This window comes from Microcebus murinus, chromosome 11 (genome assembly GCF_040939455.1).
Source record: "Microcebus murinus isolate Inina chromosome 11, M.murinus_Inina_mat1.0, whole genome shotgun sequence".
In the NCBI taxonomy this organism is placed as follows: domain Eukaryota; kingdom Metazoa; phylum Chordata; class Mammalia; order Primates; family Cheirogaleidae; genus Microcebus; species Microcebus murinus.
In genome coordinates, this window is record NC_134114.1 from 97,262,164 (window position 1) to 97,288,999 (window position 26,836).

The window sequence follows — 26,836 nt, forward strand, 5'->3', positions numbered from 1 at the left end:
TTAACAATTCACATTTCATTTTATCTACTGAGTGGAAGAGCATTTATTCTTTCATTAAAAGGTTCAGTACTCCAGGGCAGCAGTAGGAATGCAGAGCCTTCTTCCTATACACAGCACTGTCCAGTGAATGTGAAGTGCTTATACATTAATACCACAGGAATAGGTAAGACAAATGGATTTCTTCCTCCCTCCATCATCTCCCTCCCTGCCAATACACTCTTCTTATCTTATAAAATGTCAATAAGTAAACAGTTCCTGTATTGGTACTTCCATCAATCAGAAGAGGAACTTCAACATTTATTTTGCACCACTGAGTTCAGAACATCCTTAGGGCTCTGTGAAAGTGACAAAAGGAGTGTGAGGCCACAGACATTTCTTCAGAAAGATGCTTTATGGAAAGAGAGATTAAAAATCATGAGGGTATTAGTCAGCCTCCAGCACTTTGCTGCTCAAGTTTCAGGAGCTGTTTTTCAAGTTTTGAGGTGTTTACTCGATGCATCATCAGAAACTGGCCATTCAAATGAAAGACAGGAATGTCAAATTTATACCTTTCATACCAAGCAGAGTTTTCTGGAAGTGTGATGTCCACCTCCTGTAAAATAAACTGAAACACAGACAGACTAAAGCTCTGTATTTAGAGAGCATGGAGCAATGCAACAACTGCAGCGATGAACTAATTGGTCCCCAGACCATTCCTAATGCTGAAAGGTTTTTGTCGTTTGTTTGTTTTAGGTCCACAGTGATCTAATGCCCCTGATTTCCCAAACCTGATTGCTTTAATTATATTCCCCACCTCCAGATCTTGCTTCTTTTCTGTTATACCTGTAACATTCAGCATCAGGACACTACTCAGATCCCAGTGAAATAAAACATGCCCCAATTGGGAAGCTGCCTGAGAATCAGGACAGAAGTGCTGTAAGAATGGGAGAGGTGTGATGGTTTGCTACATGAAAACATTTCCATGGAAATTACAAAGTAAAATAAAAGGAACAGGGATAAAGTTTAAAGAAAGCACGGATACTGCACCTGCTAGTTAACTCTGACTCATATTAAGAGTCAGAGTAAGAAAACCAGTACTGCTCAGAGAAAAGCACTTAGGGGTAATGAGTTTTATGGAAATCAGCACTAAACTCTCTCTCTGAAGAATAGAAAGAAAATTTAAATGAAAAATCATTTAATCTCTTTTCCTAAAGAAAAGATCCAGGCAGATACTTTATACCACATAGAATATGCATTCTGTATACATAAAAGCTACACTGTATCATATTACCCTGTTTTTGTAAGGTTTGAGTACTTCCTTGGCTTCCTCACAAAGGGGGCATGGATCCTACAGGAAGAAAAAAAAATCAAGCCATTAAATCCAAAGAATGGTATTTGGCCTAACAAAAAAATCCAAACCACAAGAAGCAGATTATACTTATATTAAAGGACATCTTTTTACCAGGTTAATTACAGTTTTATTTACGAAGCAAAATACTATCATAGAATCTTATAAATAACTAGTATTTCATGGTACAGAGGCTCTCTGCATTTTTTTGGTTGTTTCGTTTTGATTTTTCTTCATCAATCAATCAATGTGTACAAAAATAAATTTCTATTCTTACTATTTTGCACTGGTCTATCTATCTAAGGGCTTTGTTGTTCCTAGGTCAGGAGTACCTTTGTGGTCTCATATAATTGACCTGGCTGACACTAACAGAATGGTTCAAAGTTTGTTCAGACTGGGAAGCACTGAGCCTAGTGAGTCTATCTTTTCTAATCAGTCCACAGGAATAAATCTATTAGGATAAAGTTAGATAGTAATTGCTCCATCTCTAAAAAGGGAAAAAAATCTTTATTCACTTCAGATGATGATTAATTATATTCCTAATGTTTTGCCTGTTTTCTTATTACAAGTGTCAGCAACAGGTTTCCAGGATGAAATTTTCACTGAGGAGCAGGCAAGTTTTAGTGTCCATTATTGTTTGCACTCTTAAATCATCTAGTAGAGAAGTCTATTGAGAATACTATGGATCATTGGCAGATTTTTAAGGCTTCTCAGCCCTTGACTCCATGAACAGGGACTTGTTGGAGGTTCTCTTGCATGAGCTCAAAATAGAGTCAACATTACAGATGCTTATATGAAACCTGCTTTTTAATATGACAGAAGAGATGAGCTATTATATAAAAAAGAAGCTTCCTCCAGCATAACTCATGCTTATTTTGAAAAAGAATCCAGAAGAGTCTTTCTGGCCCTAATTTCCTTGAGATGGAGATTTAGGGTCATCACGTTATCAATAGCATTAGCGATAAACAGATTGTGGATAATTTGTAATGTTTTAAGGTAATCATGCTGAAATTTTTTGAGAAAGTTTCAAAAAGTCAGTATAGAATCATAAAAGCAAAAGCAAAACAAGAACATTTTAAATTGCAGAAGTATCAAATGTACCAAAAATTTGCTTTTATATTAAAAACTTTAGAAGAGCCTAGATCAGGTTTTTTGTTTTTGTTTTTTTAAACTTGGGGTTTAAACTTGCAAATTATATATGCAAATTTGATATGTTTATATAATTTTAAAAAGAATAAGAAACCAAAAAAGGGTAAGGCCCAGTGGTCTGGATCATTCAAACACCCTTCTCTAGGATTTTCCATGGCACCTGTTATTTACTCTGTCCTTAAATTGTAGTAGGTTTGTTGGTTGGGCTGTCCACCACCCAATCCCCTTTCTTGTAGCAAGAGTGCTGTGATTTTGCTTCACAGGAACTCTCTCTGCACGTGGCATATTCCATCCCTGAGCAACAAGGGTGGAACTCCTTACTTAGGTTCAGGTAATTATCACATCTTATCCCTCTTGGCTACAACTGGCTCAGGAATAGGCCAGTTAGAGCCATTGGACAGCCAGGAGACGTTTGTTGAAGGTTCTGTAGAGATGTCTGAGATATGAGATCTGGGGATTGGGACTGCTCCAGTTACCCATGAAAAGAGCCAAAATGAGGACTGATTTAACTCAGAGGATGTGAAGCTGAAGAGATGGGTAACATGCTTAGTTCCTAAATTAAGCTATTCCTGAAACCACACCAACCCCCAAATCCCTTTTTTCTTTAAGTCACTCTGGGAAGTACTTTCTATTCTTTATAACAGATAGAGTACTGACATTATACTTGTAAATATTTCTTTTACTGGATTGTGAACTCCTGAAGGTGGGAGTGATAATAATATCTTATTATGTGCCTAATGGTGCAGATGCAAGCGCTCAGTACAAATATTAAGCTGAATGGAAGGTTGGTGTTTTTTGTTTCTGTTTTTTTAACAAGTGTTTTTGGCTATCTCAGCCACTGCGCAAAATGCAATACAGTGTAGAACTGCTAGGCCGAGTGAGCAACACTAGCCTTAAGGGATTATTTGATCTTTGTGGCCAATTCTCACATGCATTTCCCATCCTAGACTTTCAGATGATATAACATTTTTGGTTTCATAATTTCCAATAGTGTAATATATGCTTAATGGATATGAAAAATGGTTTAGATTAAATATTCTCAACAAGTTTATTTTTAAAAGCGAATTAAACTTTGTTATTAGGTAACTGTCAGATATTTAGCAATTGACTGCAGCAATTGCTAAAATACCTGAAATCTCTGAAAAATCTATTAAAAAGAGACCTTTTGTCTTTGAATTACAGTAGTATTCATAAAAGTTACTTCTATTACCCTGTAATTTATTTATTTTTTGATTATAAATCATACAAAGTTATATTAATCAGCAAAAAGAAATCAGTAATGTTTGTATTATAAATTTCAGGGCAAAAAAAGCTCTGAAAAAAGTTAAACTAGATTATATCATAAAACTAGTGTTAAAGATAAGAAAATAAGCACAATCCAATCCTCATTATTCATGGATTCCACATTTGTGAATTTGTCTACCTGCTAAAATTTATTTGCAACCCCCAAATCAATACTCAATGTGCTTTTGCAGTCATTCACAGACACGTGCACACACACAGTAATGAAAAATTTGAGTCACCACAAGTGATCATTCCAAGCTGAGGTTGAACAAGGTGATGCTCTGCCTTCTTGTTTCAGCTTTCATACTATAAACATAAGTTAATATCCTTTACATGGTCTGTGTAGTGCCGTGTTTTTTTGCATTTTTGTGCTTTTTATTAGGGCTTTCACTGTTTAAAATAGCTCCCAAGAACAGTACTGAAGTGCTGTCTTGTATTCATAAGCACAAGGAGGCTGGAAAGAAAATACGTGTGTTAGATCAGCTTCATTCACACGTGAGCTATAGGTGCCATTGGCTATGAGTTTAATGTTAATGAATCAATAGTATATATTAAAGAAAGCATCTTTAAACAGAAACATATGTAAAACAAGGTTATAAATTTGATTGGCTGATGAAAACACTGTGACCTTTTCAAAGGAAGCCGAAACCTTCTGAAACCTTCTCAAAGGAAGCTAACCCTGTATTTCTCCTAGAAGCAATGGTTCAGTATTTGCTAATTCAGTGCTAATTCAGTGTTCAGGTGACTTTATAGAACATAATTATCACAAATACTGAGAACTGACTGTATTTATATAAATGATACATTTGTAAACATCATGTTATAACCTACTGTCCATTTTTTTTTCAGTGTAGGGGTCAGATAACCATTAAATACATTAATTTATTCTCTGATAATTATGAGATAATGAAGTGTCTTGGTAGGAAACAGAGTTACTACTGTTCTGCTGATAGAAAAATTAAGGAGCAGGTTTGAATAAGGTTTACTCCATTGTCTTTCCTTTCAACTTTGTCTCCTTTTCTTACACATGCAACTTTCTTTACCCCCCAATTTTAATACTTTATATTTTAAAAGTAATAATTTTACTGTTTCACTCTGTACCTTTGTGAATAAGGTCAGCACAGGCAGAGTTGTCTTAGAGGCAGATACATTTCTCCAGAAGAGTCCAAAGGAGCATTTGGCAAGTTGTATACTATTTCCTTGAAACCAGAGCATCTTAATTCTGTCAAAAGAAAAATAAACCAACAAACTTATGTGCCCTAGGCTTTGCTCCTTACAATATGAACAGTAATTTGCATGCTTATGATGGAATTTGAAGGCTTTAGAATTGTTTCTTTGAGTCCAGGAGTGTCAGAGAGATGCAGAAGTCTGGCAAGTCTCTATGATGCCTCAATATTCATTGTATTCCAAACAAAATAGAAGTTAGAAGGGGAAAAATCCATATTTATGGATTAGTTGTATGCCTAATAATTTGGTTTCTATAAGTAAACTATATGCATTTGTTAATTTGAATACAAAATTAAATTTCACCTGCAGATTTTATCAGCATCCCAATGATCCCTTAAAATATGGAGGTTTCCTGAGACGTTTTTTAGTCACAAGGACAGCTTATCTTATCGGCAAGCATTCAACAACACCTAGCCACTGCCACAGTGAAGAAAACAATAAGTAAGCAGCACAGTCCCTTGCTGAAGGTTCAAGCTATCTCTTATGAGATGCTTCTCCCATTACAAGAGATGGGGAAACACAAAGCTGTACTTAGAGGAACTACAGGGGGAGAATCAGGCTGAGTTAACCTGTCAGGAAAACAATATCTACTCAACTCCTTAAGAAGTATTTTAAAAGGAGATGGTTAAAACTTTCAAAAACCTCACACACAAATGTAGTGTTTCTACTGGAGATATTCCAGTAAGAACAGCTTGGTAATAGCAGCATGCCAAACACTAGGCTTTGAGCTCCCTCATCTTGCTACTTTGCTCAACGTAAGAAGACACTCTAGTTATTCCTAGTTATTCTACTGAGTCCCTTAGCTTTGTTCTTAAAACTATAAATATTATAATTTCACTTTTAAAACACATGCACTGTTAGATTTGTCATTTATCAATATTCCCAAGATGAACTCATTCCTAGGATCATTGTTTGTTTACTCTAGCTCTCCAACTTCACCTATCATTTTCCCCTCCCTTATCTTTGCAAGTTGTAATTGCAAAGTTTCTCTTTTTGTTCCTTGAATACCCAAGGATCATTACTTCCTCAGAATCTTTGTACTTGTTTTCCCTCTTTATGAAAAACTCTTAAGTAACTTCCCTCATTTGGCCTGGGCCTTATATCACCTCCTTGGAGAGGCCTTGGTGAATACCTTACCAATGTTGGCCAGCCCATCTTTCTCTGTCCTTATACCTTGCTATAGTTTTCTTTTGCCCTTTACTACCTAAAATTATTTATGTTCCATCTATTACAATATAAGTTCTATAAGAACAGGTATTTGTTTACACCTATATCTCCAATCACGTACAATTAACCTGGCAGACAATAGGTGCTCAACTATTTGTTTGAATATTAAAAGTACGGAAGTGAGCCTTTCTCACCTTCTTTAATCTTGCCACTAACTCTTATCAGACGCTCAGTGTGGACAAGCGTCATTATTCGGGCTTATCTCATTATAACTAAAGGTTAGTGCTCCTTAGGGTGTCCACAGGTTTTGGGCTGGAGCACTGCAGCTGGTTCTATTCCCTTCCCCACCACCTCGAATCTCACCCTCCTCTCCTCCACAGAGCACGACTGTATTAATCAAGTGCTAACCTTCACTGGCGACCAGGCTCCTCAGTGTAAGATTAGCCTTAAACTCATTTCAAACAGAATGATATAACTTTAAAGAAAACCACTAACCCATATCAAACTAGAATAAATACCACAGGACAAGAAAATTGGATACTGATCCCTGAAAACAATGATCTTTCCTTCATTCTTAAGCCCTTACTCTTCTACTTCTATCTGTATTTCCATGCTATCTAAACCATCCTGATAATGCATAAAAAAGGAATGTTATGGGAATTTTGCAAAGATCTGCTATCCAGAGTTATTCCAAGATGTAAAGTGGATCTAAACAATTTCACAATAATCTGTGCTACTCTCAACTAAATGTTAAGCTCTGGTACATACATTCTCTGTAAATTCAGCAGAATCAACAACTCCAATAAGTAAATGTGGTTGGAGACACGGCTTCTAAACACAGCTTTGTCTACATAGGGTATAAATTGAGGGGTAGGAAGAGAGCCATGTTTATGCTAGGGAGAGATTTCTGCATAATTGGATATAGGAAGGCTCTATGCAGACAGTGATACATCCTCCTAGGATGTGGAGTTAAAGAAGTTGTACTATATATGGAGGAGAAAGAAAATTTAAAAAAAAAAGCTTTATTAAAGGCAGAAAAATATCCCCTGGAAATGAGAAGAATCAGGCCATCTATGGCAGTGACCTAAGACTACAACCAAGACAGTGAACTGCAGCTACATGCTTTTGGTAGAGGGATTTAAGATTTATTGATGGCTAGCTGGCAAGAAAAGGAAAACTTATTGCTTTTGCCTAGCTGAGCTTAGACTGAGGTGTTAAGGCTTTAAAAAGAATTCACATTCACAATGGAAATCTGCTTCAGAATTTCTAACATGACAAAACACAGCATGTGGTCTTGGTTGCACCCAAGACAAATAAAACCTGTCATAGTAAACAGAGTTGCTATTCATTCCAGATTTGCTGGAATATTTGTTCAACCAGAGAGCTAAGTAAAGTCTTCAGTGATGCTACAACTATTCTCTTTATAACTAGTTCTCTTTTCCACTTTTATTCTCCATTTCTACTTTTTTACACATTTTTAATCACTTAAACATGGCACATTTGTTTACTGAGAAATACATATGTATTATACAATTTTACTACCTACATATTTTTCAAATACCCTAAGGAACATGCATCTTACCATATTGTTAAATTAACATATTTCTTTGAAAGCATAGTATTACAAAATTATATTAGGGTCTGATACAAAGAAAAGCTCCCTATACCTCTTCTAGGCAGGTAATATTAGGCTAACATTCCTTACTTCCTGGAGTCACTTAATTCTAGAAAAGAAAAAGTAAAATGAAAAATGATACACTTCAATGGGAACTCTATAACCTTCTTCTTAGAACATTTTACTAACTCTGTAAACCCTAACACCATTGCTGTCAATGTCACATTCACCAAATCATGCCTTCTTGAAGTAAAATCTTAATATGGGCTACTCTGTCAATGTGACATTTTCATTAGTTCTATTATTTTTGAACAGTATCTCAGCACTATAAAAAAAATCCTGAAAGGTGGTCTCTGCCTGTTAGCTCATGACTGTGAGAAGACAACACGTTTTTGATTATGACATTATGTCATTGAATTTAGTCATGAAATACGTGTCCTTACTACACATACAGACACAATTTTGTCCTTTGTATTTTGTTATATGCCTCTGTGATATGAGCAAAAAGAGCTGTGTTCATAATATCAAAGAAGCACAATTGGGTCACCTTTGTCACAGACTAAAAAAAACCCAAAAGGCATAAGACTAGATTTAGAATGTGCTTAAAACAAATTCTGCAGCCTAACAATAAAGATGGTGACTCCTGCTGTTTCAAGTCCAGTGCCCCTGAGAGGCACGGATCACCCAGAAAGAGAAAGGAAATGCTGGCCTTTCAACAAAACTGAGGCTGACTCCAGTGGTCTTTATGGCAGAATCAAATACAACATGGGGGGAGGCCTGATTGGACCAATTTAGCCCTCTTTGAAACAAGATAAGGTAGATAACTTAACTTTATAGCATTTTCCCTGTGAAGCACTGAAGGATATGTCATTAAGGCAACTGATTACAGTTCAGAAAGAAACCGGGTCGACTTAGTCTTTATTAAAGATTATTCATTTATTGCATGAGGAGCTGCCCAGGCTATGGCTGCACATCACCTACGTGGGGCTCCTGGATTTTTCAAACGCTGTGTGTGTCTGATTAGCAGGGAAACAGCATTGTCCTCGCTTGAGTAGAGAAACTGACCTTCACTGACCAGAATTTTTATTCATACAAAGAATCCTTTGGCACACCAAATTTCCAAGCTCATATGATCCTCCCACAGCAAACTACAGTGTTAATTCATGTGCAAAATCAAAAAGTCTATATTAGCCCAGGTACCACCTTGGTTATTAACAGATATGTTGGAGCTTCTTCACAAAAGTGTAATGTCAATTTAATGCCCAGCTGAAATTAACCAATCACTATTACATAGCTCTCACTGAACCTGTATCCCATAAAGAAAGGCTCAAGTCTTCCGTTTAGTCACGTGCCCAACACGAGAAGTTAAGTACTCCATTTCACATTCATTGCCAACTAAGTATAACGTTTCTATTTTTACCCAAATGACCAGAAACAGAGACACACTCTACACCTCTTTTGGGAACAAAACCCATTATTTTAGATTACCAACAGTTTATTTAATAAGGTGGGGTTGCTTTTAGGGGACTCATCTGGGTCACTGGGCTTAAGCCAGGGAGAGGGAAAACTGACACCTCCCCAGTGCTCCTCTGTGCTTTTGGAATCAGCTGTGTCCAAACCTCCTGCCCTTCCAAACAAATGGGAGCCTAACCTGGGTTCTTGGATGCACGGGCAAGAGAGAAATTGGCCCTTGAGGAGCGAAGAGTGACAAGGAGAGGCACTGAGTAGAGACAAAACTGAAACTGAAAATTGAAAACTGTCAATTCCAAGGGGCTAAGCTGGGGTAGAATGAGGCTACAGATCAGAACAGGGAGTAGGGGGTAGGCCCAACCCAGAGTGGGGCCCTGACTCACTGGCATGGGTGGGATCTCAGGTGCTTTTCTAGAGCCTCAGCCCCAGCAGTCAGGTTACCTGGCCTCAGGGAACTGCTAAGGAGGTGGAGCCAACTCAGACTACAAATACTCTGAGCTAACCACCCACGTGTGGGCCCAGCTGTACATGGTGTCATGCTCAGTTCATCCTGACTGCGCAGTCTGGACTGCACAACACAGTAAACCATGAACATGCCTGCATCACACCCCAGTCCCAGGGAGCAAGAAGCAGCTCCCTATTCCACGTTCCCTCCACACAGCTTTTACTTCCAGATTTCAATGCCAACAGGTTCACCACACGGGGGACCAGAGAAGCCAGCAGGGAATCAGTCTCCAGAAAGGACTGATGATCACATGAGTGCCTACAGACAAAAAGCCCTTTTTATTTCCCTTAAAACTATTAATATGACCATAGAATTTCCAAGTATCTAGATGTCTCTATTCCACAGTTTGGACTCAATGGGTGCTACATTAAATTGCATTCAACACACTGCTCTGTCAAACAGTGCTTGAAATGTGGACCTTGTGTATCCAATAAGATTATAATTATATCATATTTACATATCCACCACAACTAGATGCATGCTCCCTTAACATCTTCTAGTTTTCAGTAAAATTAAGACATTAAAATTTGTCTTCATCCTGCTTGGTATTTAGCCATTTGTCCTCTTCAAATAAAGCTCTCACATGGAATAATCAACTCCACTTGCTAGATACAAGTAACAAGAATAACAAATGTATTTCAGGGGATTCAGGAGGAGGATGTTGAATTCTTAACTGAAACAATAAAAATTATGTCAGGCTTCATAGTGATTAGTGAACCAAAGATGTCATTCACTCATTTGTTCCACAGTAGGGAGGGAAAGAAGGATTAAAAACAAATAAGAGATGATCCTAACCCACGAAGAACTAAAAAACCTGGTCAGAAGGCAAGACATGTATACATACAGGGAAATTAGACATACAGGAGATATTACAACAGGGTCATATAATTCAAATGTTTTAAGAGACAGGGAAAGCAAAGTACTATGGGCCAAGACTGGAGATGGTTTTACAAGAGAAACAAGTATCTTGAATCATTTAGGATTTGGATATGTAGAAAAAAGGGAAAGCATTTCAAATGTGGGGTTAGACACAAAGGGAATGAGGTAGGAATATCATAGCTATTTCATGGGGGAAACTCTAAATGGGGCAAAGAGACTTCTGTTGAACAGTGGAAAGTAAGTTTGGAAGCAGATGAGGACGACACTGTGGAGGACTTCTGGACTTTTTTTTTTCAGAATATTATGGGGTACAAACATTAAGGTTACATATATTGCCCAACTTCTGGACTGTTAATAATGGTTATGCAATGTCTAATTTGTTGTGAATGTCTTGAGAACCAATGAAGAGTTTTGAATGAGTGATGTGATAAAATCAACATTTTAGATTAATCTGGTGTGAACATGCAGAATGGACTGCAGAAAAAAAAGAAGAATGGAGGTGGAAAAGAGTTAGAGGTCAGTTAAGATAATCTAGGTCTGGGATGAGAGTCATTCATTCATTCAACAATTATGTAACGTTTTCCAAGTGTCAGACGCTACTATAGGTGCTCGGTGATAAATGTGATGAATGTTGCTCTCATGAGGCCCATATTCTAGTGAAGATACTCCTTAATGTCAGACTATATCAGACAGTGATATGTACAGGGACAGAGTAAAACACGGTGATGTGATGGTAACTAAGGCAGGTTCTGTAAGGTATTCTCTGAGCAAGGATCGTTTGAGCTGAAAGTAAAGGATGAAAGGTGCAAATATCTGAAAGGAGCATTTCAAGGAAAGGAAATGAGTAAATGCAAAAGCCATAAGGTGAGGACAAATGTGACTTACTGGAAGAAACAGAAAGGATAGTATGGCTTAAGCATAGAACACAGGGGAAGGGGGGAAACAAGCAGGAAATGGGGCTCCCAAATGGTGAGTAGGGGTCAGGTCATATAGGTCTTGTGGGCTATCTTAACGAATTGAGATTTTATTCTAAGTACAATTTTTATTCTAATATTTAGAGGAGGGAAGTGATGTGATCTCATATATACTTTCAAATGATCACTTTAACTGCCAGATGAAGAATGGGTTATTGGGGGGCAAGAGTGGAAGCAGAGACCCAGTTAGGAGGCTACTGCAGGAGTCTAGGTGAGAAAGCACAGTGGCCTAGACTAGAGTGGAAACGGAGCCAACAGGACTTGCCAATGAATTAGACATTAGGAGTTCCCAAACCATGGGAATAGCCTGTAACTGCATGAGGCCTTGAACAAAGAATCTGAAGTAGTTTTTCCTTGTAGGAAACTAAAATTCTCAGCCCTTTACAGAGGACCCAAATTCACCTATATACCCAGATAGAACTGTAAAGGCACATGCTCATTGCAAACTCTCTCCTCTCACTCTTCAATCATACCTGAGAAGCCTTGATGTCAGAAAGGACAGAGTTGGGCAATGGGGGAGGTGACACTAGAGTGGCCAGGCACTCATCCTGCAACTATCTAAGCCTTGGAGGTGGAGAAGCTCCCCCTAAAAGGAAGAATAATGCATTTTCTTTTTTACTATTAGACACATTTTAACAATTATTTTTTATTACAGAGCCTCTTCCTCTTGGTATTCTCTTCCACACCTACCACCTTTGCCTTGGCAAAGACAAATGTGAAGTGGAAGGGGAGAGGAATCTTCACTATAAGTAGGAGTTTATTTTAGAATCTTTGGACCTTAGCAATAACACTTTCCAGATCACTGCTTCAGAGGAGTCTACTAGGTAATGGGGTTGGTGTACACGACAATGTCAGTAAAGGGTTTCCAGAAAAAAATTCAGCTGAGAAAAATAAAATGATGACACTAATCAAGAACAGTATCATACTCTGATGAAACACTCCCTCTAGTACCCGGAAGTCCACAGGGGATTCTGGACTAATCCCTGTGAACACAATGGGGTTTGCACACACTGCACCTCACCTCTATCCTCAATCCCAAAGACACTGACTCAGCAACTGGCCTGAAGCCAGAACAGCATATTCTGAATTCAGAGTGTGCAACAACGCTGGGTCCAATTATGACATAATGGCTGCAAAGCTGCTCCTGAAAGCCAAGAAAACCTGAATAATATGGTTGGGTTATATCATACTTGAGGACTTAATAGAGTTTAAAAATCAATTTGAAAATTCCTTCATTCCATAAAGATAGCATTAAGATGAGGGCAAAATCATTCTAGTTCAAGGGATGGGAACAAAGTGCATAAGGAATTATGCAGATTCCTTTCCACATTGTCCTTCTTAACCAGCATGACCCATTTCCTTTGTGGCTATCTCTGATACTTAATGCTGACCCAGAAAGAGGGCGATTTCATTAAAACATATTAGTCTTATTGTATCCAGCAAGTAATGCCAGTTTCCTTGCCATTTAAAAAGGATACAATCCTATTTCCAAAAACAACTATTTGTAATTCAAAAACTATCCACCAGGCAATATCTTCCATTTGTCACTAATATCCCACCCATTTCCAATTCATACTGCCAAAGAGATAAAGTTATCCTCATGACCACAAAAGACTTGGAAGATGTTTTCATTCATTTCTACCCATTTTCTAGCAAATGGCTATGGACATGTGAGTTGCTAAATCGAGCATTTCTCTGTACTTGTGATATAGGACTTCGGGCCTGTAGAAGTAGAGTTCAATCTGAATGTTGAGAACCATCCACTCTTAAGGTCAGGCCCTGGCAATCCTCAGTCATGTGACATTCTATCATCTTCTAAGTCCTATTCTGTTTATTTTTAACAGCTATCACTGATAGAATATTTGCTATTTTGGAACTGGAAAGTGACTCTGGAGATTCCGCCTGCTTTATGGATAGCAAACTAATGTTTAACCTAAGTCTTTCATACTGTGTTTTTTTGTTCCATTCTCTATATTTTTTCTTTGAAGAATAACATATTTTTACATATAATGGGACCAACACAGAATTTCAGAAGTAGAAGGGGTCTCCAAGTTCATCCCCCTTTCTTCTAAAAAAATCTCAAAAAGCTTTATATATTAATCCTCAGGGTATACCAAATAACAGACCACATTTTGTATATGGCTTAATTAAGAATGCAGAGAATGAGGAAAGTCTCAGCTTCAGATGGCAGAATTCTTTTACCATAAAAATGAGGTTCTGTTCTCTAAATCTAAGAAGATTCACATTAATTTCATTTTTGAATCTGGAGAAATAGCTCAATTTAGATCTTTTTCCAGGCTTGTGTCCTAAGTGCCTTAGCTGACTGAATTTCCATTAAATAATAGTATCCTTTCTCTTGGCTGACTAGAAGGACTATGTGTTTTAAGAAGTAAAGAGTTAAAAAAAAATCAAATAATTCAAGGTCATGTCCTTCCCTCCTGACTAAACCAAAAATCATTTCCCCACTATTTTATGATTAATGTGAAAGAGTACAAGAACAATGAGAGGAAATTCATTTGTTTCCAGTTGTAACATTCCGGTTTCTGCAGCAATCCCATTGGCAACAGAAGGAAGCAGCATGTAACACATGATCATCCTATTACAACACAAAAAGCTTTCAACTTTTAACTCCTTTGGAATGTTGTTAGTAAAGCAGAAAAGACAAGTATGGATTTCCTTCAATATTATTTGAGCAACCTACTTAGACTTACAATAGCAACCATATATATAGGTCCTCTATCCTTAAGGTAGGACCAAACCAAGATATTGGTGCCCTAAGTAAGCTACAATTTGGTATACCTTCAATTGGATACTCTTCAAATATCTGTTGTGCAGGTGTTTGGGTGAAGAGTTAAGCTCTGCAGCCCTGGAGGGAATGCGGAGACAGGGCTAGGGGAGCCTTTCAGCTTGAATAATCCACTCAACACAACAAAGGCCTTACAACTGACCAGGTCAGATCTCCTTGGAAGGCAGTTTGGTGACCAACGAACAGATTCTCAAATATATCCCTCCCTGCTCCATGCTATTTATTAAAGCATTACTTCTAACTGCATCTAGTAACCTCCTTTAGGTTTGTTTTATATTCTATTGCCTAGCTTGTTGCATTCCCAGTGATGTTTTCACACTCCTTATAGATCTAGCCTCCCTTTAGGGGTACTGTCTTTTCATTTCGATAGCATGTACTGAGCATCTGCAATATGCCAGGTGCTGTGCCAGGTACTGGAAATATAAAAGTGATTAAGATATTGTCCCTGCCCTTAAGGAACTCACACCTTGGGTACGAGAAAGACTGATACACAAAGAACACAATACCACAGTGATGAAGGCTATAATAGTAAAATGGCTGTTACAGATATTACTTTCTGGTGAAATGGTCTGAAATGCTTGGAGATGGATACTTCTAAAAATAGTAAATACTCTGAGGTTTGCTTCCATCTCTAGAAACTTTAACATTGGTAAGGACTGGGAAAAAAAGCAATGTTTTCATGCTTCCTATTCCCTGTGGCTGTACTGGGATGCGGAGTTATGGATCTAGAATCATACCTATGCTAAACTTGGCCAAAACTTTTCATTTTGTAAATTCTTCTCCAAATGATATTGTCCCTAGAACTTGCTATGTGATACTAGGAGAAAGATGGAGAAAGTTCACCTACTCCCTATCCATGTAGCTACACGTACCTGATCCAGATGGTTTCTCCCCTTCAATGTAATTGCAAACAAGACTGAAAACACATTCAGGAAGTATTCCAGCTGCTTTTGGCTTCCTCTGATGTACACTCCTTGAATAAAGTAGTGGCAAAAATTAGATTTAAAATAAGGAACATAAAATAACTCACTACTTGTACCAGATCACCTCAAGATTCTGCTATGTTTGAAACACCAAGTCATAGCATTAGAGTAACTGAACACATCAGCCAGCTAGAGTATGTGCCAGTTATGAAATAAGAAAACTTTAATAATAAAAAATATAACTTATTTTGAAGGCATCTCTCCACAGTGCCTCTGGGTACTTTCAAGCTAGGCATCTGGAACAAAATAGAAACACAGGCCAATAAACTCTCAAGTTGGAAAATCCTCATTTCTATTACTGCCAACAGTCCATCTAAATAAAACCACATGGCTACATATTCCTATGGTAAAGGAGACAAAAAAAAAATATTGATCCTTCCTCAGCAGATGGCTACTGCTGACCACAGCAAGCAAGGGGATGCTGTCTGTCTAAAGCACCAGCCCCACCAATCTCAATTTTTACAGCAGGGCCTTTCTGGTTCCAGGCAACTCCTCAGCAGAGCAGGACCCAGGTTACTAGGCTATGCCATTTCACACAGAACTGTGATATAACGATCCTTCCCTGTCCTTGAGGAGCTGAGAATCTTGGGGTCAAGCTAGGCCATACTGTGTGGTTTTTTTTTTTAAAGGGCATTAAAATATAAACTATTATATAAACACTATCTATTAAGAAGCAAGAATAAAGATCGCCCAGGTGAAACACTCCAACAGCCTTAGAAAGACACATGCCTATTCATGTTAGTGACAATTTACTGGGGACTTTTCTACTCTTTGACTTATTAAAAAATTGTATGAGCCATATTTGTCACGAGTGACTGACAGGGCTAAGTATTTGTGGAGAATTGTACAGTATCTGATTTATTCTTTCATTGTTCAGTATTCAGAGGGCTGCTTTTGCCCCCAAAAGCGGAGAGGAGGTTCAGACTGCTGGTCCAGGGAGCCCTGGCACTCAGAGTGTCTCCTGATGAACCTTTCAACCTTTTCACCCCAATTAAAGGTCAACATGGCTGCTCAAAAGTATTTATTGTAAAAGGCAGTCATCTCAGCGGGCTGCCAAGTGTGATTATATTACCACTTCATAGAATTTAATTAAACCCGGGACAGGGAATCTGTGAATCCCTGGAAGAAGCATGAAGTTGAGATGTTTTCTGCTTTTTCTTACAAAAGATTCCTTTTCCCGCCCGTCATTTATTTGCTTCCCAGAGCGCTCTCTCTCTCGCTCTCTCTCACAGACACACACGCGCGCGCATCTATAATCTCCCTCCCAGCGGTTCATGGATTTATCGCTCCTGGTTTAATTAAATTCCCTCCAACGACAATCGACATTGGCAGCGTGCGGCACAGCGGAAGGCTCGCGGGCCTCCCTCGCCCGGCCGCGCGCCGGCTCCAGGCCCGGGAGCCACGAGCGCCCACCCTCGGCGCGGGGCCACCCGCACCCACCTGAGCCCCGGGCCGCCGACACAGCCGCTTCCGCCCCGTGCTGCACTTCCGCCGGCACTTCCGCCCCGCGCGCGGCCCGCCCGCCCTGCGTTTAGCTCAGGTCCGGTCCCGCCGCCGCGCTCCTTGGTGGCCGCGCGTGAGGAGCGTGACACAGAAAACAAGACCAAACTGTAAACCGCCCCCCCAAAAAAAGGCCACGGAAAAGTGACCCTGGCTTGTGGGAGCCATTTAATAACGAGCCTCAGGCAAGGGAGCCGACTTTTTGAGGCGGTGCAGTGCAGGCCGTTTTAACCCTTCGAGTGTATTCATGTGTTAATGTAGTAGCATTTACTGTCCTCTGGGTCCTGGCTGAACTACCACACTACGGGGAACACGGTGAGCGACACTGGCAGCCCTCCCCTCCCCAAACTTAAAATCATGTAGGAAAGGCAGACATTAGGAAATTATCCTTTATTGAATAGAGCGTGCATTTCTTCAGCTAAGTACTTTGAAGGGAAGGAATATGGCCCCGTGAAAAGATAAGAGTGTGATCTAGTTTGGACTGGAATGTGAAGGGCGTCGGACAGGGACAGAACCCTCCAGGCTGAGGGAGGGCGGGCTGGAGGGAGCACAGTGGACCCACGCACGGAAACCGCCCCAAACCGCCCCGTGTGGCTGTGGCATGGAGGCAGTGGGGGAGAGAGGTGGAAACGGGCTGGGATGGTTAGCAGGATACAGGCCACGCACGGCTTTTCAGGTTTGTGCTAAGAGTAACTGGACGCATTTGTTTTACTGTTTGTATGTGGGAAGGGGGTTGAACTGATTGCTTTTCCATTCTGAAAGGATCCCTCCGTTTTTGGAAGGCGCTGAGTAGGGTTTTGGGTAGACTCAGGAAACTCCTAAGTAGTCCAGGTTCCAGGTGTGGTGACTTGAATGGTGGTGCTGTAAATAGTGAGTAAATGATGTATAATAACTAGTAATACTCAAAGCTAACGTTTATTGATTGCTCACCAAAAGCTTTACATTCATTAGTCTGTTTAATCCTGAGGACAATCTTATTAAGTATTATTAGTACCATTTTTGCAGATGAAGAAATGGAGGCTTAATAACTTGCTCCAGTTTTCACAGCTAGAAAATGACAGAGTTGGAATTCCATCTCCTGCTGTCTGATACTAGTATTCAGGTGCTTACCACTATACAGCCAATGTGTACTCTGATTTAAAAAAAGATAGAAAGCAAACCAAGGTCAGGAATAAATCCCTTAAACAAACCATAGTGAATATGTGATATTATTAGAGGACACATTTAGAAAGTAGAATTCGAAAATTCTTACTTTAACACGTCAGCATTTGCTGATAGCTAAAAGGGGATTTCATAACTATCAACAGACTAGCTATAGTTATTTTTGAGTTGATACACTCTTAATACTTAATCTTTCTGAAGAAAAAAAGACAGTCAATTGATAAAGTGCACTTTATTAGTTGCTGATAGAATATCTTTAAAGTAGTAATCTTGGGTCTAGTTATAAATACCTTGATGGAATATACATAACTTACATTTTATGGAGTGATAGAAAAGTTTTCTAGAAATGTAACTCCAGCTTTCAAATCTCATTTCTCATTGGAAAATGAAGCTTCATAAAATAAATTGGATTTATGAGACCTGATTTCATCCACTGAAGGAGAAGAATGGATTCACGAAGGCCAGCAATGAAGGCTTGTAGCATTGGCTATGGGTAAACTTCTCTAAGGAGTGAAAAATTCACAGATTTTCATTATTTGAGTTTAATTGGTAAGAAGACTTGGCACCTCCATATTATTGTTTTGGTTGAGGGCAGAGTGCTGTGAAATGTCTGAGAACCCCTGAGGACGCACTGTGGTCCATGAGCCGGAGGACCAGTTTAGCATTGAGGTGCAGAACTCACAGTGCTGGGCATAAGACATTTGCTTGGGAAAATATCTGGAGTCTGACCAGAGAAAATGATTGCCTACAAAATAAAAAAGGACAACTAAAGCAAAATTAATAAACATTTATTAAATGGTCACAAAATCAAACACTGTGTCAGCTTCATTAATGGATGGATTTCATATTCATAACCTCATTACGTTGGAAAACAGTTTTTAGATGAGACACCACTGAGTTTCTGAAAATAAGTGATGAGTGTCAAGAAATCATAGCATATTTTAAATTAATTACTTTAGCCAAATACTTTCAAAAGCAAAACTATAAAAATCCTTTTATAGCAAGATTATTAAATGTGGGATGTGCACACATGTTAATATATTTCAAGTGATGTGAAAGTAAGAATGTTTAGAGAATATCAAGGTCTTAAGTAGCGCTGGATTTTGTGCAATCTTGTTCATTCAAAACATTCTTGTCACAGGCGTTTGACCTGCTTCTTCTAGTCTATGTCTGGACTGTAGTTCTAGGCTTGCCCTGGGAATCTGATAGGACTGGTACAGGGATCTCTCCATTCTGGAATGTTAGTTCAGAACTCACCTAGGTTGAGCTCTTCAGTGGTCAGCTCTGAGGCTCAAGCCTGCTCTAGAGTAAGCCTGTTGGTACAGTCTGGTTTGCAACTCCTGCGATAACTCTTGAGGGTAGTACTGTATTTCCCCGAAAATAAGACAGGGTCTTATATTTATTTTTCCTCAAGAAGACAACCCTAGGGTTTATTTTCAGGGGATGTGTTGTTTTTTTTTAAGTACGGTACAACAATCTACATTCATTCAAATATAGTTGTCTTCTTCTGGAACATCATCATAACTCTCCAAACCCCAAATTCCATCCTGAATTTCTTGTGCCTCTATTTCCTTGGAACCACTGGCCCCAATCTCACATGTCGAGCAATAGAGCTCTCATGGGACAGATGAGAAGGGCTGCTCGTCTTCTTTACTGGTCCCAGACGAAATGCATGGGTTCTGCAGACACACTGCGTAGCCACGCCCATCACTAGGTCTTATTTTCGGGGTAGGGCTTGCACACGTGATGTTTAGAAATCCTGCTAGGGCTTATTTTATGGGGAAACACGATACCTGTTCTTCCAGAGACAACCTGGAGCCCAGCTTCCCTCCTAAGGCTTCTGAAGGGCTGGGTATGTGGGTGTGGAACCAGGCATCTTCACTCCTGCCCCCTTGGCTTTGCCCCTAGGAGAGCAGCAGTAGAGACAACCTTTGATGTCAATGCGCTCCCTTCAGAATGCCTTAGAAAAACAATGTATGTCTTGGCAGGTAGTGACTGTCACACCAGCTCTCTTTTACAGTAACCTGGCTCTGTGCTGCCACTCATAGAACATTCCGTCTGAACTTTGACTTGGAGGGACGATCCCAGTGATTGCCACAACTGGGTGTTGTAATTGTTATGGCAGAGGTGTTCAGAAAACCGGTAGGTTTTCTTTCCTTGTGTTTTTCTGGTCTTTATAGCGCACATATTTGTTTATCTGATGAGTCTCTCATCCCAAGTACTGCAAGCCCTGCAGGAAATGATCTGTAAAGTCCAGATATTGTGTTATATTTAAGGGCATGGAGAAAAATAGTGGCAACCTCCCAAAGAAAAGATGGGCTTCTGAGTCTGGGATGTGTTGGGTCAGTGGGGTCACTGTTGACTCCCCCAGGCCAAGCATTACAGGAAACAGAATCATAAACCCCTCTCCCCAGGGGAGGAATGGACGAGAAGCTTGATTTCTATATCCCCTGGGACATTTTAAAAACTCTGCTCTTGTGCCAAACATTCAGAGGAGAGTGAAGAAAATTTTAAAAGGAGAAAAATGTTTATTTGTTTTAAGGCTTGCTCAGTAATCCACTTAGGCCATTTACATAAACAACCTTTCTATGTAAACACCATTAATTATGCAGTCTAATTAATTATGCAGTCTAGAGCCAAATAAAAATGCTAAAAAATAAAAGTAATTGTAGAATAAATTAGTATAGCTTGACTGCACATATATTATAGAGAAACTATAGACTTTTACATTTTATTGAGGGAGGAGAAAGTGTGATTTTTCTATTGTTTGAGCTACTAGGATGGAACCAACAGAAATGACATTTTACAAATGGATACCAAAGCTGTTAAAGTTTAAACCCATTCTGGCAATGAAATTACAGTTTTCACAGGAACCTTGACTGTGTCTCCCTCTTTAGCTGTCTTGAAAAGATTGTGGGGCAAGAAGAGAGTTGAGTATCCTGTGGATTTTCCCAGAAGGTTAGCTGGAGCAAGACCATTGTTTTCTACTCCAAAATCAGTAGCTTCCAACCTCTTTTCACCTGTAATAACAGAAGATTGCTTGTGCTTGTGATAAAGGAAATGAATTGTGTGCAGCCTGCCCGGCACAAAGAAGAAGGGCAGGATCTGAAGCTGTGAGAAAATATGGTATAGAGAAACTTGTAGTAACAAAACAGTACACATTTGTATTGCCCTTTGTAATATTTCAAGAGTTTTTAGAGAGTTTATTTCGTTTGATTCTCCACAATAATTCTGGAATATAGGGTGTATATTTTTACCAAACCCATTTTACAGACAAGGCAATTGAAGTTTCTGGAGGGAGATCCCAATGATATAGGGATTGGAAAGCATTTCCTAACTTCTGTCTCTATTTTTTCCACTATTTCATTCATGCTTCTCTTTAAATGTAAACAAAGAGAAACATGGTTCAGTTCATAGCAATATTTTGTGCTATGTAGGCTCTTTTAAGAATGTTTGAGTGCATTTACATCATTTCCTCAGGGAAAGTTTTGTTTTACCTGGAAAGGCAGAAAATGGAGTTGAAATGAGAAAAGTTTTTCATTTTTATGGATTAAACACATCTGTTATGCTCACCAAGGCTGGATCTTATAGCCTTAAACCAAGATCTATGCTGGGTAGATTTCTCACAGCATAAAGAGAGGAGAGTAAAAAGCACCTTCTATGATTCCTGGTTCAGATTCACACCCATCCAGGGAGCCCTGTTCAGAGAAAACAGAGCAGCCAGCCTATCAATCGGCAAGAAAAGATACTGCTGTCCTCAAATGTACCCCAACATACCGAACGGTCTTCCACAAACTTGAAGTTAACTCTTACTGTTCAGTAATATGCTTAATATTTTACTATGTCATCTGCTACATCTGCATGGCACAAAATAAAGGGAAATTATCTTTATTTAATTATTCAGAATAATACTTACTGAGTACCTACTATGTGCCAGAGCTAAGCACTAGAACTTGTGTTGAACCAGACACACGTGCCCCTTGTGATAGAATTCTCAGTCAAGTGGAGGAGATTAACGTTAATCAAATGATCACAATAATAAATGACAGTAAGACGGATAGCTAGTTAATTAGAAAATACAGTTAAAGTGGGAAATCATATACATATATATTTAAACATTTTATTTTTTACTTAAAACACATAAATGAACATCCATTTGCCAAATTTGATGGAACCAAGATGTTTTCTTTGCGGATTGGTCCTGTAATTGAAGCTTTATTCTTTCCTGCATAAAGCCCACTCAAAATGATATATGATATACATATCATCTACAATTTCCAGTTGCAGATACTTTAAAGTGGAGGAAGAACTTGACACTTGTTAAATAATTTGAATTCACTTAGCTTTTTATTATTTTTCCCCTCAATCTTTTACACTTGTCTTGCCTACAACTAATTTAGGAGCAAGTATTTTCCCCCGGCTTTTTCAGGTCTTTTATTTTTAGACAGAGTCTCACTCTGTTTCCCAGGCTAGAGTGAGTGCCCTGGCGTCAGCCTAGCTCACAGAAACCTCAATCTCCTGGGCTCAAGTGATCCTCCTGCCTCAGCCTCCCAAGTAGCTGGGACTACAGGCATGAGCCACCATGCCCTGCTAATTTTTTGTATATATATATATATTTTTTTTTTTTTTTAAGTTGGTCAATTAATTTCTTTCTATTTTTTTTTTCAGACCCCCCCTAATTTCTTTCTATTTTTAATAGAGACAGGGTCTCGCTCAGGCTGGTTTCAAACTCCTGACCTCAAGCAATCTGCCCGCCTCGGCTTCCCAGAGTGCTGGGATTACAGGCATGAGCCACCACGCCCAGCCCTTTTTCAGGTCTTTCCAAAGCATTTAACTTAGCTTTCATAGAAACAGTAACTCTTTTTATGCTCATATTTAATCAGTTTATGTGATATTTAATTAAACTATATAATTATAGTAATCAAGTACAACTGCCATAAACAGGTTTGGGAACAAAAACAATGCACTCTCAACCAGCGCAGGCTGGGCTGGTGGGAGGAGCGCGGAGGCGGCCTGGCAGGAGCCACACTGCTCCTCATGCTGGGCAGTCCATCCATACGTTTTACAGAGGGATTGGAAAACATCGGATAATTCCCTGAGGTGCTCAATTGAGAGCGCTTCTATTGTAATTAAAAGCTAATAAACGTTACTAAGGAAAAACAGCCAGTACCATAAAGGTATGTGATGGGGGAGAGTGCCGCAGCCCTGGGCCCCTCAGAGGATGCACTGTTGACCTGGATCACAATGTTCCGACAGAGGAAAGAACCGAGCAGCACACAGATCAGGAATCAGCCTTTATTCCGCAGAGGGCTCAGAGGAGGGGCATGCCACCAAACTCATAGGCCGCTTCCTTGTTCTCCTCCAGTTGTATACACTTCTTGGGGTTACACACACCTGATCCACTATGAGCATGAGGAGTTATCCAATCAGCGGTGGGATTAAAAAAGTATCCAATCAGCAGCAAGCTTTATATATCCAATCAGCAACAAGCTTTACATATCCAATCAGCAGTGGGATTCAAAAAGTATCCAATCAGCAGTGAGTTCAGCCATGGGGACCTGGGGTGGGTTTTTTTTCCCCATCAAGAAGCTGATTAGAGTCATCTCAGAGAGGGGCTGGGACAGGTGTCTGGAGAAAGTGTTCCAGGCAGCACGAGCTGCAGGGGCCATGGTGGGTGGAGGGAGGGTGTATTGAAAATGAAAGAAGCCGGCGTGGCCGGAGCAGACGAGCAGCCCAGGCCGAGGCAGAGGGAGCTAGAGGCCCCTTCTGCGCGCGGTTCAGGCTGCGCCCAGCCCAGCGCTGCATCCTCATCCCCACCCCCCCCCACCCCCAAGCTGCGGTGCCTGGGACGCGAGGGCCTGCTGATTTGATCAAGAGCAACTGGCAGTTTGTAGAAATTAGACCACCAAATCTAATTTGGGCACTTGGATTGTTCGCTTTTCTAATCCAAATACACTGTAGGTCGTGGGGGAAAATATTTTCTTAACCTCTGGCACCAGAATTTCTTTTGCAGAGGGAACTGTCCTTATTCAGGAAAATGCATTCATCAGCAGCTTGTGGGTCAAAGGTGAGGATCTGAGGGTAGGAGTCAAGATAATAAAAGAGATCTCTGCTGAGAAAAAGAGGGAGTGAGAGAGAGGGAAGGGGAGTGTTGTATAGGTTTTCTAGGCCTGTTGAAGCAAACTACCACAAACTGAATGGCTTAAAATAACAGAAATTTAATCTCTCAGATTTGGAGGCTAGAAGTCTGAAACCAAGGTGTCAGCAGGCCCAGGCCGCCCCCCATGAGGCTGTAGATGGAATCTTTCCTGGCCTCTTCCTGGCCTCTTCCTGGCGTCTGCTGGTGGCAATCCTTGGTTTGCAGCTGCATCGCGCCAACTCCTCCTCTGTCATCATATGGCATTGCCCTGCGTGTCTCTGTGTGTCATCTTTTCTTATAAAGATGCCAGTCATATTGGATTGAGGTCCACTGGAATAACTTCATCTTAACTTGCTTACATCTGCAAAGACCCTGTTTCTAAATAAGGTCACATTCACAGGTACTTGGGTTTAGGACTTGAATATATCAACCCATAACAGGTGTGAAAGGAGAGAGGCAAGAAGGATCAGAAAAAATGTGGGAGGTTAAGAGGCTGGGGTGGCCATAGCCAGTAGGAAATTGCCGGTTGTGGGATGGCTGAAAGGGCTAATAAGGGCTTGTAAAGTCATTTTCTTGCAGTGTAAGATGTGACAGCCTGCAACGTGTCTCCCATTGTCCCCAGGATGGAGGCGCCGCCTTTTCAGTGGAAGCTCTACAATACGTGTACTTGTTGATGCCACAGTGGTGGAGAAGAGGGGGCAAGTGACAAGTGGTATCACTAAGAAGGACTTGGGTCGTACATGAAGGTCACTGATATAAAGGGTTTAATCATAGGAAACCTCCAGAAAACAATTCAATAGAGACTGGAAAGCTGGAGAAAGAAAAGTAATTCTGTGACTGCAAACCTCCCTTACCTGGCTCTCAGATATTCGGAGAAATGCTGGATTCCATCATCTTTAGCATGGGAGTTTCCACCTTGTCTCCATTTTGTTGGGCTAGGACCAGGGTTTCAAATATAATTATGAAAAAATCTGTCTCTTCACTTGGTGCTGTCTGCCTTTTTAGGGTACAGTACTGGGTTTTAAGGTGTTTAGGAGTTACTTTTTTAAAAAACTCAAAAAGAGATATAGCTATATCTCTTGCCCTACCATTTTTTAAATATAAAAATTCCAAATAGACTATGACTTTGATGGTGGGAAAATGTTGTCTGAAGTTCAGTTTTCATATCTTAGCAGTTTCCTTCCTTACTTCAATAAAACTTTACATTTTATTTCTGGTTGGTGGCTGAGGTGCTGAAGCTCTTCCACGCCATTCACTCAGGTTGGCTCCTGACTTTCAAAACAAAGGAAATGATTTCCTGTAGTCAGTCCAGATGTTTGCGTTCGGCGATATTGCTGTTTGTCATCAAGTCTGAGAGTTGTACAAAATTAAATCCTTCCTTGAGGCTTGGAAGGGAAGACAATCTTAATAATAGTTTAACGTCCTCAGAGCAAAATATCCTGAAGTGGGCTACCACCTCCATGAACCACAATCCTTGCCCTCCATTTCTGTGCCTCATTTGCATTGGTATTTAACACAAATGCGGTTTTAAAGCACTTAAAACCTTCTTTATAACCTAAGTAACTGGCAAATGATTAGAATAATTAATAAAGCAGGGTGTTTTGTTTTGTTTTGTTTTTTCTGTAAGCAGCTCAAGGAAAATGAGAAAATTTGCAGTTGGCAAAGGGATTATTTGTGGCTAACACATCATGCATATGTAGAAACTTTCACCCTCATTGTAGGTGCTTCATGAGCACTGAGGCTGCCTAGGCAAAATAAAACAAAAAGCAGAGCAATTATCTTGAAACTGTGAACACAAGATGAGGCCATGTTTGGATATTTAGGCAAGAAGCCTCTAGGGCAGGGGTCCTCAGACTTTTTAAACAGGGGGCCAGTTCACTGTCCCTCAGACCGTTGGAAGGCTGGACTATAGTTTAAAAAAACTATGAACAAATTCCTATGCACACTGCACATATTTTATTTTGAAGTAAAAAAACAAACGGGCAAAAACACCCACATGTGGCCCCAGGGCCGTAGTTTGAGGACGCCTGCTCTAGGGTCTTCTCCCACTTTGGGAGCCCTGCATGGATTGTTGGTGGGAATGACTGTATCATGCTCTACTTCACCCCTCAAGGAATTGGCTAGCCCATCTGCTCCCCTGCATTATGTGCTGGAAATTTGTGTTCTCTGGCTGCTGAGGAAAGATGAGTCCTCTTGGTGAACCTCATAATCAACCTCCTTCAGCCTTTCGAGAACCAGCTGGTCTCTCCCTTGAACCACGTCCTGGCTGCATGACTCCCGCAAGCTGAGGGAAGGGTCCTTCATGGAGAAGACACTCGTGTCTCGACTCCCCGAGGATGTTAGAAACGGCCTCTGAAATTCCCTTTGCCCTGAGGCCTATGCCCTGTGCCAGGCTCTCCAGTTCTGCACGTTGTGCTTTTCCATAATTCCTGCTCTGCCCTTACTCGTCCTCACAACAACCCTTTAAAAACAGTTATTCCACCAATGTGAAAGGTGCCAGTCTCCTATGGCACCTCATTTTGACCACAGCCCAAACACAAGACCATCTTTTCACAGCTCTGTGTAAACCCTCGATGGCTATCACACATTAAGAAGATATGGCTATCACACATTAAGAAGATTAAAACACAGGAGGGAAAGAAATCTCAAC

At 40.0% G+C, this 26,836-nt stretch overlaps 1 protein-coding gene across 1 annotated transcript; it reads right to left on the reverse strand.

The window, feature by feature from the left end:
- Positions 1-266: 266 nt before the first annotated feature.
- C11H5orf63 (chromosome 11 C5orf63 homolog) lies at positions 267-16,886 on the reverse strand. Its single transcript, XM_012735506.3, has 5 exons — positions 16,827-16,886; positions 15,276-15,376; positions 4,862-4,982; positions 1,271-1,327; positions 267-604 (listed from the first exon to the last, which is right to left on the reverse strand). The coding sequence occupies exons 3-5, from the start codon at positions 4,973-4,975 to the stop codon at positions 428-430; spliced, it is 348 nt and encodes a 115-aa protein (XP_012590960.1). The 5' UTR covers positions 4,976-4,982; positions 15,276-15,376; positions 16,827-16,886; the 3' UTR covers positions 267-427.
- Between the last annotated feature and the right edge of the window lie 9,950 nt (positions 16,887-26,836).